The 15,092-nt window shown below is 43.9% G+C and overlaps 1 protein-coding gene across 3 annotated transcripts in view; it reads left to right on the top strand.

Annotated features, from left to right (window-relative positions):
* Window positions 1-15,092, top strand: part of spag16 (sperm associated antigen 16) — a 1,014,658-nt gene that overhangs the window by 70,160 nt on the left and 929,406 nt on the right. For all 3 annotated transcript variants that reach the window (XM_072578621.1, XM_072578623.1, XM_072578620.1), the window contains exons 5-6: window positions 4,977-5,114; window positions 5,238-5,345. In XM_072578621.1, the coding sequence (XP_072434722.1) occupies window positions 4,977-5,114; window positions 5,238-5,345 (246 nt within the window). The remainder of the gene's footprint in view (window positions 1-4,976; window positions 5,115-5,237; window positions 5,346-15,092) is intronic.

Genomic DNA, 15,092 nt, shown 5'->3' with positions numbered 1-15,092 from the left:
GTTACGTAATTCTAACTATCTTCTTTTTACTCATTATGGGATGTAGATATCACTGGCAAGGTCAGCATTTATTGCTCATCTCTTAATGGTTTTCACAAAGTGGTGCTGAACTCCTTTGGTTCAGTTGAGTGGCTTGCTTAACCATTTCAAAGGGGAGTTAAGAACCAAGTGCATTGCTTTGGATCTGACAAGAAATAGTTAGCAGATTTCCTTCTATAAAATGCACTATTAAATCAGAGGTTTTTCTAACAACTTGGTAATTTTGTAGTCATCGTTACTAATATCAACATTTTTATTCTAGATTTATTTACAGGTAATTCTCCTATAACTCTCGTTTATTAAACGCAATTTGCCTGTACCGCAATTTGTAAATTGCTGACTTTTTAAAAATAATGTGAATTCCCGTTTGCTGTTACGCGAATCTCATCCCCAGCAGTAGGTGTTGCGAAGCACAGAGTGCTGAATTCTGTTTTGGCCTTAGATAATCAGTTGGCTCATGTGTTTTCTCATAAAGAGCTTTGTGAAATGTTTGTGTTAGGGGACTTGGAAAGGCTTCATGAAAATGTCTCTACAGCATGAGGACAAGAAGCTGGGAGCAATATGTTAAGATAAGAGTGAAATTTCACTAGAATTGACTCACAGTAAAAAGACAGTGTTGAGGAGCAGTTTGAAACTTGGTTTTGTTGTTTGTATTAAGAGTTTTTTATTCTCTCTTTTCACTTAAAAATATGTTTAGATGTTAAAGAATATCCATAGACTCATGTAAATCTGTTTCCGTAATTAATCATATGGTAACCATTTGCAAAAAAAACCAGTACAAGGGCTTGGACCTGGTCAGTCAGCTACTCAGAGTGGTCAGAGTCAGGAAACTGCACATAGTGGGTGAGGGAGAGAGAGGTGGATGATACACTGCTACTTTTGGTGCATGTGTAGAGATGTCCTGAGTAGGTGAGTAGACTGTGCAAAAAGAGATTCAGGATTAGTCGGGTCAGATGTTAACGAGGATGAAAGTGATCGGTGAAGATGTTGCAGGAAATGGTGGTTCACAGTAGCAGAGTTAGCGTAAGTGTGAGATATCAATGAGAATTTGGTGGCACTTTCACTGGCAGAGTGGAGAAGGTCATTGATTTTCTTCCTACATTCTGTGTATTCCTTCAGATGGTTGAGACTGCACTGGCCTGGATGGTAACCCTGGATTTAGATCAGAGTGATGCTGGAAAAGCACAGCAGGTCAGGCAGCATCCGAGGAGCAGGAAAATCGATGTTTCGGGCAAATGCCCTTCATCAGGAATAGAGGCAGGAAGCCTCCAGGGTGGAGAGATAAATGGAGGTTGGGTGGGGTAGAGAGAAGGTAGCAAAGAGTACAATAGGTGAATGGGGATGGGGATGGAGGAGATAGGTCAGAGAGGAGGGTGGGGGAAGATAGCGAAGAGTACAATAGGTGAATGGGGGTGGGGATGGAAGTGATTGGTCAGAGGGGAGGGTGGAGCAGGTAGGTGAGAAGGGAGGTGGGCAGGTAGGACAGGTCATGAGGACAGTGTTGAGCTGGAAGGTTGGAACTGAGGTAAGGTGGGGGAGGGGAAATGAGGAAATTGGTCAAGTCCACATTGATGCCCTGGGGTTGAAGTGTTCCGAGGTGGAAGATGAGGTGTTCTTCCTCCAGGTGTCGGGTGGTGAGGGAGAGGCAATAGTGGAGGCCCAGGACCTGCAAGTCCTCGGCAGAGTGGGAGGGGGAATTGAAATGTTGGGCCACGGGCCGATGGGGTTGATCGGTGTGGGTGTCCTGGAGATATTCCCTGAAGCGCTCTGCGAGGAGGCGTCAGTCTCCCCAGTGTAGAGGAGACCACATCGGGAGCAACGAATACAATAAATGTCATTGGTGGATGTACAGGTGAAACTTTGATGGATGTGGAAAGCTCCTTTGGTAGCCTTGGATGGTGGTGAGGGAGGAGGTGTGGGTGCAGGTTTTGCAATTCCTGCGGTGGCAGGGGAGGGTGTCAGGACGGGAGGGTGGTTTGTTGGGGGGTGTAGACCTGACCAGGTAGTCACAGAGGGAATGGTCTTTGCGGAAAGCGGAAAGGGGTGGGGAGGGAAATATATCCTTTGTGGTGGGGTCCGTCTGGAAGTGGCGGAAATGTTGGCAGATGATATGGTTAATGCGAAGTTGGTAGGGTGGAAAGTGAGGATCGGGGGATTCTGTCCATGTTACAGTTGGAGGGGTGTGGTTTGAGGGCGGAGGTGCGGGATGTGGATGTGATGCATTGGAGGGGATCTTCAACCATGTGAGAAGGGAAATTGCGGTCTTGAAAGAAGGAGGCCATCTGGTATATTCTGTGGTGGAACTGGTCCTCCTGGGCGCAAATACGGCAGAGGCGGAGGAATTGGGAATACGGGGTGGCATTTTTGCAGGAGGTGGAGTGGGAAGAGGTGTAGCTGTGAGAGTCGGTGGGTTTGTAAAAAAATGTCTGTGTCAATTCAGTCATCATTACTAGAGATGGTCTAGGTGAATTTAAGGTCAGGGTGGAATGTGTTGGTGAAGTTGATGAACTGCTCAACCTCTTCCTGGGAGCATGAGGTGGCGCCGATGCAGTCATCAGTGTAGCGGAGGAAGAGGTGGGGAGTGGTGCCGGTGTAACTACGGAAGATGGACTGTTCTACGTAGCCGACAAAGAGACAGGCTTAGCTGGGGCCCATACGGGTGCCCATGGCGACCCCTTTGGTCTGGAGGATGTGGAAGGATTCGAAGGAGAAATTGTTAAGGGTGAGGACCAGTTCGGCCAAATGAATGAGAGTGTCAGTGAAAATGTTGGGGATGTCAGGAGAGGAAGAAACGGAGGGCTTGGAGGCCCTGGTCATGGCGGATGGAGGTGTAAAGGGATGGGTGTCCATGGTGAAGATGAGGCGTTGGGGGCCAGGGAAACGGAAGTCTTGGAGGAGGTGGAGGGCGTGAGTGATGTCTCGAACGTATGTGGGGAGTTCCTGGACTAAGTGGGATAGGACAGCATCCAGGTAGGTGGAGATGAGCTCGGTGGGGTAGGAACAGGCTGAGACAATGGGTCGGCTGGGGTGGTCAGGCTTGTGGGTCTTGGAAAGGAGGTAGAATCGGGCGGTGCGGGGTTCCCGGACTATGAGGTTGGAAACTGTAGGTGGGAGATCTCCTGAGGTGATGAGGTTCTGTATGGTCTGGGAGATGATGGTTTGGTGATGGGGGGTGGGGTCATGGTCGAGGGGGCGGTAGAAGGAGCTGTCTTCGAGTTGGCATCTGGCTTCAGCAGTGTAGAGGTCAGTGCGCCAAACTATCACTGCACCCTCCTTATCTGTTGGTTTGATGGTGAGGTTGGGATTGGAGCAGAGGGAGTGGAGGGCTGCACGTTGCGAGGGTGAGAGGTTGGAGTGTAACCCTGGTCCATGTTGATTTGGTTCCAGTAGAATAGTGTCCTCTGTTAGCCCGGCAGCAAAGGACATCTTGCCTCTGCATCACCCCATCCCCATCAGCAGCAATTCCGTGTCCCTGCCCACAGAGAAGCATCAATTTTCCATTGTCTGCCATGCCCAGGCCAATGTCAGGAACTATGCAGGGCAGCTCTGGACTGACAGCTCCTGTCTGGGTGCACAATATCTTTTGAAAGATGGTGCTGCACTGAGGATGTTTGTCAATTCTGGGATATCCAGGAAGTGGTGAGTTGTTTTGGAAATGGCATATGGTATAATAGTGCTGGAATGTCTGACAGAGGCACCAAAAGGTGGGGTAGGTAATAAGGTGGGTTTTGTAAGATAAGGTAATAGATGTCTCCAAGCATCATGATGTGAAACCCTCCAAATCCTTGATCTCTCAAGGTTTCACTCTGGGATCTGACTTGTGCAGTGTTACCATTTGATGAGATCAGAAGAATGGCTAGAATGTAGTGCAGCCAACAGGTATGATGCCAATTGAGAGTGATCAGTTGAAGATTCTGATGAATTGCACTATATAGTACTATACAATAGGTCAGTTACAATAGGTCAAAATTCACTTAGATTGTGCTATTGTTTGTGTTAGGCTAACCACTACTTTTGTTTCAATTTTTACTGGTTCGTCCCTACCCCTGTTTTTGCCATAAGCCCCATTATTTTTTATGTATGGGGACGCAACTACAGCATTATAGGAGAACTACCTGTATTTTATCAATAAAATTTAAAAATCTAAATCTATTAAACTGAATTTAAATTCCCCAGTTGTCTTGGTGAGATTTCATCTTGTATTTCTGGATTATCAGAATGTTACTTCTACCTAATTGTTGCTTCCTTTCATGAATTAGAACTAAATCCAAAATTGCATTCATGTTTGTGGAATTTTAAAATGGGATGTTTTTTAAAAAAACTAATAATTTTAATAGTTTTGCTCTTGTATGCATTTCCATTGTGCATGTTACTCACTATGAGGAGAACTGAAATTCCTTAAGAAGGCTGTAGAATACTCATCTGTGTTTATATCTCCTGGGCTACTGCATCATTTGGTGCCCTGTCACTTAGTTGTATTGCTAATGTTCTCATTTGATTATCCTTTAATTCTGTCAAGGGAGTCTCTATTTCAATTCCTACATCAAACTTCATATGTAACATATCATTGTAATGTATCCATCTTCAACAAGTAATTCTGCTTCACTGTATGATTTATCTTGCTCTGAACACATAACCTTGCAAGTTGACTGCTAAATCACTGTTTGATTTCAAATAAGCTTCATTCACTTCTACAAACCATATTTCCTTCCTAAAACACCAGAATATCTGACCTAAACCAGGAGATCTTTTAATATCCTTAGTCCCTCATTCATAATTGTTTATAATGTATTCTGTTTTGCCTTCCTCTTCATGTCATGCCATAAAAGTTGAACATGCCACAGTTGTTGTTTTTTCATTTTAATAATTGTTAAGGTAACGTATAATCAATCAGATTTTGACTTGAAAATAATATGTTGTACATTTTGTCATATCAGGTATGAAATGCTGCAAAAAGGTTTACTGAAATTACAGAATGTGGGATTTGTTCCTGATGTATATGCTCAAAATCAGCTGCTGGAAAATGAAGTGAAAAATTTGAAGAAAGATCTTGAGAACTGCAAGATTGCGACCAAGTATGTAGTAAATATCTAAATATCACTTGAAGATCTAGAAATTATCCTCTGTCGAAATATATCTGTATGAAATATTTTTATCACCTTAGCAGCATTAAAATTTAAACATTTTTGCACCTACAGCACAGCTGTTGAAACATTAGTAAAACTGAGGAAAGAACGTGATTTCCATAGAATGCATCATAAGCGTGTGGCACAAGAAAAGAACAAACTCATTAATGATATTAAAAGGTAAAGTAACCTGCTCAAAGCATGGATGTTTTAAATGCTATTTGGAAAGTGTAACCATTATATTAACTATTTATGAAAATATGAAGCTCATTTTTAATAAGCAAGATTAACTAGGATTTTTGATCCTTGGAGGTTGTTTATTTTTAACTCTTTCAAAGGGATAATGAAGCTAATGAATCAAGAAATGTTTTGACAACTGAAGTTTTCCATCTTTGGTTGTTGCCATGCCGTCCCAACACTATTGTCAATTAGTATGTAAGTTAGCTCGCTGAGCTTGAAGAGCTAAAAATGTGTTGCTGGAAAAGCGCAGCAGGTCAGGCAGCATCAAGGAGCAGGAGAATCGACGTTTCGGGCATGAGTCCTTCTTCAGGAATGAGGAAAGTGTGTCCAGCAGGCTAAGATAAAAGGTAGGGAGGAGGGACTTGGGGGAGGGGCGTTGGAAATACGATAGGTGGAAGGAGGTCAAGGTGAGGGTGATAGGCCGGAGTGGGGGTGGGGGCGGAGAGGTCAGGAAGAAGATTGCAGGTTAGGAAGGCGGTGCTGAGTTCAAGGGATTTGACTGAGACAAGGTGGGGGGAGGGGAAATGAGGAAACTGGAGAAATCTAAGTTCATCCCTTGTGGTTGTAGGGTTCCTAGGCAGAAGATGAGGTGGTCTTCCTCCAACCGTCGTGTTGCTATGGTCTGGCGATGGAGGAGTTCAAGGACCTGCATGTCCTTGGTGGAGTGGGAGGGGGAGTTGAAGTGTTGAGCGACAGGGTGGTTGGGTTGGTTGGTCTGGGTGTCCCAGAGGTGTTCTCTGAAACGTTCCGCACGTAGGCGGCCTGTCTCCCCAATATAGAGGAGGCCACATCGCGTGCAGCGGATGCAATAAATGATGTGTGTGGAGGTGCAGGTGACTTTGTGGCGGATATGGAAGGATGCCTTGGGGCCTTGGAGGAAAGTAAGAGGGGAGGTGTGGGCGCAAGTTTTGCATTTCTTGCGGTTGCCGGGGAACGGGAGTAGAGGTTGGGTTGATGGGGGTGTGGACCTGACGAGGGAGTCACGGAGGGAGTGGTCTTTTCGGAACGCTGATAGGGGAGGTGAGGGAAATATATCCCTGGTGGTGGGGTCTGTTTGAAGGTGACGGAAATGACGATGGATATGGAGGTTGGTGGGGTGGTAGGTGAGGGCCAGTGGGGTTCTGTCCTGGTGGCGATTGGAGGGGCGGGGCTCAAGGGCGGAAGAGCGGGAAGTGGTGGAGGGCGTCGTCGATCACATCTGGGGGGAAATTGCGGTCTTTGAAGAAGGAGGCCATCTAGGTTGTACGGTATTAGAACTGGTCCTCCTGGGAGCAGATGCGGCGGAGATGAAGGAATTGGGAATATGAGATGGCGTTTTTACAGGGGGCAGGGTGGGTGGAGGTGTAGTCTAGGTAGCTGTGGGAATCAGTCAGTTTATAGTAAATGTCCGTGTTGATTCGGTCTCCCGAGATAGAAATGGAAAGGTCTAGGAAGGGGAGGGAGGAGTCTGAGATGGTCCAGTGAATTTGAGGTCGGGGTGGAAGGTGTTGGTAAAGTGGATGAACTGCTCAACCTCCTCGTGGGAGCACGAGGCAGCGCCGATACAGTCATCGATGTAGCGGAGGAAAAGGTGGGGTGTGGTGCCAGTGTAGCTGCGGAAGATGGACTGTTCCACATATCCTACGAAGAGGCAGGCATAGCTGGAGCCCAGGTGGGTGCCCATGGCTACTCCTTTGGTTTGGAGGAAGTGGGAGGATTGGAAAGAGAATTTGTTGAGGGTGAAGACCAGTTCAGTCAGTCGAAGGAGGGTGTCAGTGGAAGGGTACTGGTTGGTACGGCGGGAAAGGAAGAAGTGGAGGGCTTTGAGTCCTTCAAAGGATATGGATATCCTTCCATATCCACCACAAATTCACCTGCACCTCCGCACACATCATTTATAGCATCCGCTGTACCCAATGTGGCCTCCTCTATATTGGGGAGACAGGCCGCCTACTTGCGGAACGTTTCAGAGAATACCTCTGGGACACCCAGACCAACCAACCCAACCACCCCGTGGCTCAACACTTCAACTCCCCCTCCTACTCCACCAAGGACATGCAGGTCCTTGGACTCCTCCATCGCCAGACCATAGCAACACGACGGTTGGAGGAAGACCGCCTCATCTTCCGCCTAGGAACCCTACAACCACAAGGGATGAACTCAGATTTCTCCAGTTTCCTCATTTCCCCTCCCCCCACCTTGTCTCAGTCAAATCCCTTGAACTCAGCACCGCCTTCCTAACCTGCAATCTTCTTCCTGACCTCTCCGCCCCCACCCCCACTCCGGCCTATCACCCTCACCTTGATCTCCTTCCACCTATCACATTTCCAATGCCCCTTCCCCAAGTCCCTCCTCCCTATCTTTTATCTTAGCCTGCTGGACACACTTTCCTCATTCCTGAAAAAGGGCTCATGCCCGAAACGTCGATTCTCCTGCTCCTTGGATGCTGCCTGACCTGCTGTGCTTTTCCAGCAATGCATTTTCAGCTCTGATCTCTAGCATCTGCAGTCCTCACTTTCTCCTCGCTGAGCTTGAAGGTTTGTTTTCAGAAGTTTTGTCACCATACTAGATAACATCATCAGTGAGAGTCTCTGGTGAAGTGCTGGTGGTATGTCCTGCCTCAAGACCTATAAATAGAGAGGCGGGACATACCACCAGTGCTTCACCAGAGACTCTCACTGATGATGTTACCTAGTATGGTGACGAAATGTCTGGAAACAAACTTTCAAGCTCAGTGAGCTAACTTACATACTTATCATCAACCTGAGCTACAAATCGCTAACAATTGTCCATCTTCCATGTCCCGAGACTTGACAACTTATGTTGATTGTTTTTACCTTGGAATTTCCTTTCGAAAACAATCATATATTGGTTTGGATTTTGCTGTCAAAGAAAGGACATGCTTGCTGCTAAACTTGAAGAAGGTGCCCCAAAAGGTTGTTAGCTATGTGTTGATAGATTTCTTCTATACCAATATCACTTTAAATTTGGCATCATTTATGTAGCTGGCTGTCTAGCACCAGAGTAGAAATGAGAGGCAAGTCCAGAAAGCTAAATATTATAAAGGAGTATTCAAATCAGTTATGGTTTGTCTGTGAAAAATCAACTGTGAACAATTACAGTCATTAAGGTGGGTGAATTTGAAAGTGCTGACTTTGGTAGTTAAGTAGTTGTTTGAAGATTCTTGGTTCCGTAGCTAGCTGAAAGGAATTTCTCAAATTTTCTTTGATAATTTCCTTGCTAACCATTTGTTTTAAGCAGTTGGAGATGCCTTCGTTTTTAACTTGTACATATATGATGGTGTGATAAAAGCTCTTAGCTGTACCTTCACAGAACACTTGAGCAATATAAAACTTGAACCACAAGCTTGAACACAAACACTCCAGCTCTCTAGTACATCATGACCAGAGGGGTTACTGTTGGGTTTTAACCTCACTTTCTTGTATATTCCTGCAAGGGTAAAATGCAGACATGTCTTTTGCCCAGAATTGCCTTCTTTCAACTTGCATCATGTCGACAATCTGGGACAGAAGGTACCGGAGATCACAGTTAACTTTTTTGAATGGCTTCTCTCCCTTTGAAGCATTGCTACCTGAAGTTCCATTGACACTCTTAAGGTACGGTATTCCGTGATTCTTCTCAGGACTTAGTGTAATCAACAAAGAATTTCAGACATCTACAGAATTTGCATTTTTAGCCTCTTTTTGGCTTGTGTGTCTTTCTTTTAAAAACTGATTATTGTGCTTTAAGGTTTAATATATCTGCAAATAATACAACGTTGCATGAGACAACCCCACGTTAAATGGAATGAGATTAATTTCCATTTTGCTACTAAGGAGGGAAATCTGTTCAGTATAGATAGCAAGTGCAATGACACACACATTCATTTCCTTAGCCTTGGCAAATGTTGTCTTTTCTGTTTTAACCAGATCTCTTTAGGTTCTGGACGGAGTATATGCAGTTGTTTTTTCTTCATGTGTGGGATGTGAGTGTCGCTGGCTTGTCAGCATTTATTGCATGTCCTTAGTTGCCTTTGAGGTGGTGCTGGTGAGTTGCCTACTTGAACCACTTCAATCCACATGTTATGGGTTCACTCAGAATGTTGCAAGAGAGAGAATTCTTGGATTGTGACCCAGCAGCAGTGACAGAAAAAGTGATATTTCCAAGTCAGGGTGGTGAGTGGCTTGGAAAGGAACTTGCAGGTGGTGGTGTTCCCATGTATCTGCTGCCTCTGATCTTCTAGGTGGAAGTGATTGTGGGTTTGGCAGGTGCTGTTTAAGCATCTTGAGTGAATTTCTGCAGTGCGTCTTTTAAATAGCACACACTGCTGTTGCTAATTGTCGGTAGTGGAGGAAGTGTATATTAGTAGATGTGGTGCCAGTCTAGCAGGCAGTTTTGTCCTGGATGGTGTCAAACACCTTGAGTGTTGTTGGAGTTGCACCCATCCAGGCGAGTGGGAGAGTATTCCATCATATTCCTGACTGGTGCCTTGCAGATGGTGGACAGACTTTGGGAAGTCAGGAGACGAGTTACTCGCGACAGTACTCCTAGCATCTGACTTGCTCTTGTAACTACTTGCGTTAAATGGTGAGTCCAAATGAGTTTCTGATCAGTGGTAACCCCAAAGATATTGATAGTGGGGGATTCAGTGATGGGAACACTATTCAATGTCAAAGGCATGTGGTTAGATTTTCTCTTATTGTCATTCCCTGGCATTGTGTGGAGTGAATGTTAACTTGCTACTTGTCAGCTTAAGCCTGGATATTGTCCAGATTTTGTTTCATTTGAACATGGACTGCTTCAGTATCTGAGGAGTCATGAATGGTGCTGAACATTGTGCAATCATTGTCGAACATCTCTACTTCTGATCTTATGTTGGAGGGAATGTCATTGGTGAAGCAGCTAAATCTAGGACACTACCCTGAGGACCTCTTGCAGAGATGTCCTGGGGCTGTGATGACTGACTTCAATAACTACAGCCAACTTCTTATGTGCCAGGTATGACTCCAGCCAGTGAAGTGTTTGCCCCCAATTCCCATTGATTCCAGTTTTGCTAGGTCTCCTTGATGTAGCACACTGTCGAATTTGGCCTTGATCTCAAGGGCTGTCGCTCTCAACTCACCTCTGGAATGCAGCTCTTTTTACTGTGTTTGAACCAAGGCTGTAATGAGAACAGGAGCTGAGAGGTCCTGGTGGAATCCAAATTGAGCGTCACTGAGTAGGTTAGCACTGAGTAGCTGCTGCTTGATAGCACTGATGATGACATCTTCCATCACTTTACTGATGATCAAGAGTAGACTAATGGGTGGTAATTGACTGGGTTGGATTTGTCTGCTTTTTGTGTACAGGGAAAACCTGGGAAATTTTCCACATTGTCTGGTAGATGCCAGTGTTCTCGCTGTTTTGGCAACAGCTTGGCTAGGGCAGTAGCAAGTTCTGGCTCTTCCAGAATATTGTCAGAGCTGGTAGCCTTTGCAGTATTTAGTGCTGCCTCTAACCATTTCTTAATATCACATGGAGTGAATTGAATTAGCTGAAGACTGGTATCTATGATGTTGGGGACCACTGGCGAAGACTGAGATGGATCATCCGCTTGGCACTTCTGGCTGAAGATTGCTACGACTATTTCTGCCTTGTTGTCTTCACTGATATGTTGGTTTCTTCCATCAGTGAGGATTGGGATATTTGTGTCGCCGCCTCCTCCAGTGAGTTGTCTAATCGTTAACCACCATTCACAACTGAATGTAGCAAGACTGCAGAGCTTAGATCTGATCCATTAGTTGTGGGATTGCTTAGCTGAATGTGCTAATTGCTGCTTATGCTGTTTAGCATGCATATAATCCTGTTTAGTAGTTTCATCATGTTGACACCTCATTTAGGTATGTCTCGTGCTGCTTCTGGCATGCCCTCCTGCCCTCTCCACTTAACCAGGTTGATCCTTTAGACTGATGGTAATGATTGAGTGGGGGATATGCCTTGTGGATGCCCAGTCTTGAATTGCTGGATTAGTTTGAAAATCTGATACGTTAGATTTCCTGGAAATACGGGTGATTTTTGGCAGGACATTTACACATCTGGAATCCAGGGGGTGGGCCACAAAGAATTCTACATGTACAGTTCAACCAGTTTGGAGTTTTGTAGTAAGCCTGGGGTCTGTTAACTTGTCTGTTGAGGCTCTCTGTCCAAGTTGATGAGAGGATGGGCCATGGTCTCTTCATTGAAAACCAAGTGATTAGTTAGGGGCTACTGCTGTGAGGGGAGCTGGAGATGTCAATTTTAGGGATTTGGGGACAGCATACTGGAAGACAGAGGGGATAATAACTCAACATATCTGTATGAGAAATGGTAGAAAATGGGAGGGTGGTGGACAGTCAGAGGGTAGGAGATGTTATTGATGGTCACTATCACCCTGGCTTCAATATGTGCACTGTGCAGGACTGTGTTTGGCATGACTAAGATTTGTGCCTGAGTCACAAGGGGTAAAGTAGGAAGATATGCAGTTAATTAAACAGGTTGGGTTAAGGGGGAGGGGGGAATAACATGGTGAAGATCACAGCTGATAGGACTTACAGGGAGGTTAAGGAAGAAAGGAACATGAAGGTTAAGGGGGGAGGGTCTGAAGGGCTGAGCCTATGACTTACTCCTTGAAGTGGTGTGTTGCTTTTCATCCTCATCAAAATTGTAAATATAGAATAGAAATTAAAATGGCTGTCATCATACCCTGGGGAGGCAGCATATGTTTTTTTTGTGTGGGTGAGGTGCAGTTTGTTTACTTTTGTGAGGTCCTTTAAAAGGCAATAGCGTGAAACAGAAGGCCAAATTAGCTGGTACGCTTGCTGGTTACAGAGGCAGGACCTCCTCCCAGATGTGGTAGAAGACTTGCTGCAATGGTCTGATGATTGCTAATCTATTCAGGACAACCAACATAAATGTATGGGCTCACATTGTTACCTGCCCAAAGACAAAGATGAAATAAAATAAACATTTATGTTGTAGAATAATTGATGTTCATCTGTAATATATTCCAAATCTTGCTACACTTGCTGTCTGTTTTTTTAAATCTTTTAACTTTTTCTTTCAGTATAAATTATGACATCCACATTAAAATGCTTGCTGCCTGTGGGAAGAACGTAAAGTTTATCCACCCACTTCCTTGCTCCATTAGTAGCTTGGCCAACAACAGCTTCAGTGTAGTCCCCCTGCACTGTTTACTGCCTGTGTCCTGTTTTCTCTACAGGGAGCTGAATAGCACTATGGAAAAATCTATTTGCTCCAGGCAGCTTATCCTTTTTTATACATGCAAGCTGTTCAAACTTGGAACTAGCAGACTGATGTATAGTCTCATTTCACACAGATTTACAAGGAATACAGTGTTCATTGCAAGAGGAGGGCTCACCATTTTACTGATACCACTCTGGACACATTATGTAGAGAGCTGAATGCCATTATGGATATAGTGTTTCCAGTGGGGGTCAACAGGCCTTAAAGCCAAGGGTGGTCAGTGTGGCTCCCAACCCTGGTAATGGTGGCAGGAACCAGTTTAATGATCTCATTTAAGTGGTAAAGGTGTGTGAATGGATCTGCATATTGCATTCCTTGCCCAAAACACCAGCCACTACCCTCACCGTTCAATAGCCAGAATTCTTGTCATGTGTCGAACAGCACCCCCTGAGACTCCAGGCTCATCCCTTACATTCTTGTGCTGCAGTTCATCCATGTACAACTTCTAATTATTACCAGCAAAGGAAACAACTTTACATGTATTGCAAACTTGTTACTATCAAGCAATGACAGATATATCAGCCAGCCACATAACCCAACAAACCAGATGCAGCTGATCACAAGTCCATATCCTCAGTACCTTTGGGTAATGGCACTAAAGCTACAGAGTCTTTGTTACCTGGTGCTGTCTAGATTAAGATAAATGGCTGCTTTTATGCACCTTCTCCATCCCTCAAATTTACCTTGAAAGGTGCAAGAAAATTGAAACTTCTGCCACAAGGTATTTTCTGTTTTTCTTTATACTCCTCTTTCCATTTACACTCCCATTATGTTTTGTATATCTAAATAGGTAAGAATTGCTGGCTGGTCAGCTGAAGTAACTGAAATTTCTTTCGTTTATCTATTAATATGACCAGAGTTATGTACTGAGATAAATAAACAGCTAATCTCAAGTCACATTAGTTTTGCAGAGATGAGAGGAGAATTGGTATTGTTGCATTTGCAGTGGAGCCAAATGTCTGTGATGATGATGATATTTGCACTGCAGCTCTAGAAAGTGTTCTTAAATCTTTCATGTGTTTTCAGCGGCATATTTTTAGGTTTAAATAAGATGAAGGAACGAAAATCAAGTATCCTTAATCCTCCAAGAATCAGGGGGAGAGTATATTTTTTTTTAAAATAATTGGATTTGATTTCTTTAATCATTTCAAGTCAATATTCTGATTTGGGGTCCCATGTGAGACTTATTGCTACTTTTTTTAAAAATCGGAAATTAAAGGCATTGCTGTTAAGAAATAACAAACGGTAGTGTAAGTTGCTGTTTATTAGGTGCAGCTTTGTACATGAAGATTTCCTTGTTCTCATTTTAATAGTTAAGCATGGAACAATTGGCAAACTTAAATCAAAAGCCATAATGTTCATATTCAGTTAATTGTTTTTTAAAATCAAATTTGCAGCTTTAATGCAAATTAACAAGTCTGAGGAATAAAATCGATGCAGGCAGTTTAACTTGCAAAATACACTGCAGCATTGGAATTTAGTCAGAAGTTATTGAAAAGTCTGCTTTCTAAATTCTATACTTTTTCCTTCCTGAAACATGGCATTACAGAATAGATTTTTTACCATGACCTGAATTTTTGTGAAGCCATGAATATTCTGAGCCTTAGCCAAAGTGATGCTCAGACACTGGATCCCAAAGTACCAGTCCCATTTCTGATGTCCTGTTTTTGACATCAGGGTAGGTTGAGAGATGGGATGTAGTTTATGCATATGGAAGACCTTTAATTATCACAACCATTTGAATTTAGTGCTATTATCAAACAAATGACAGTTTTGCTGAAGCAAGGTCTCTTGCCTGCAACATGTAACTTACAATTTTTGAAAGTTGATTTGAATGCACGGAAAAAGTGGATAAAGTCTTTAGAATTGTTGCGTTATTTAAATCTGTCTTATTTTAAGTTTTGATAAACACAGCTGTTTCTGATCTGAAAAGAAGCTCAGAATTTCAATAGCTGTTGATGTAAATATGAAGGCAATTGTTACTATATTCTTAGTACACAGTCTATCATTATCTCAGTCAATTTCACAGTTTTATTGACAGATAAGCATTAGAATTAGCCTTTATTGTCACATACACTCAATGAGCATAGTGAAAAGTTTATATGTCGCCACTTACAGCACCACTTAGGCACAAAGATACATAAGTACATTTTCTTTAGTTACAAGATCTTACAAAATAGAGGTATAGAATGTCTATTGTTACAGAAATAAAAGTTCACAACAACGTTCTTCTAACCCAGCCCACAATGGCACCTAGCCTCCAGTCTGCACCTGGCCCTGGCTCCAGACTGTGCTGTGCTCACCTTGAGGACCATGAGGCTGGGAGATCACGTCAGACCCCATGTGGAGAGAATGCCACACTGGGAGGCCGTCCTGGGAAGTTGCTACTATACAGAGGGTGGCCACTTTACCAGGCCGGTAGGTTGT

This window comes from Chiloscyllium punctatum, chromosome 10, assembly GCF_047496795.1.
Source record: "Chiloscyllium punctatum isolate Juve2018m chromosome 10, sChiPun1.3, whole genome shotgun sequence".
Lineage (NCBI taxonomy): Eukaryota > Metazoa > Chordata > Chondrichthyes > Orectolobiformes > Hemiscylliidae > Chiloscyllium > Chiloscyllium punctatum.
This window is presented reverse-complemented; position numbering and strand designations above follow the sequence as displayed.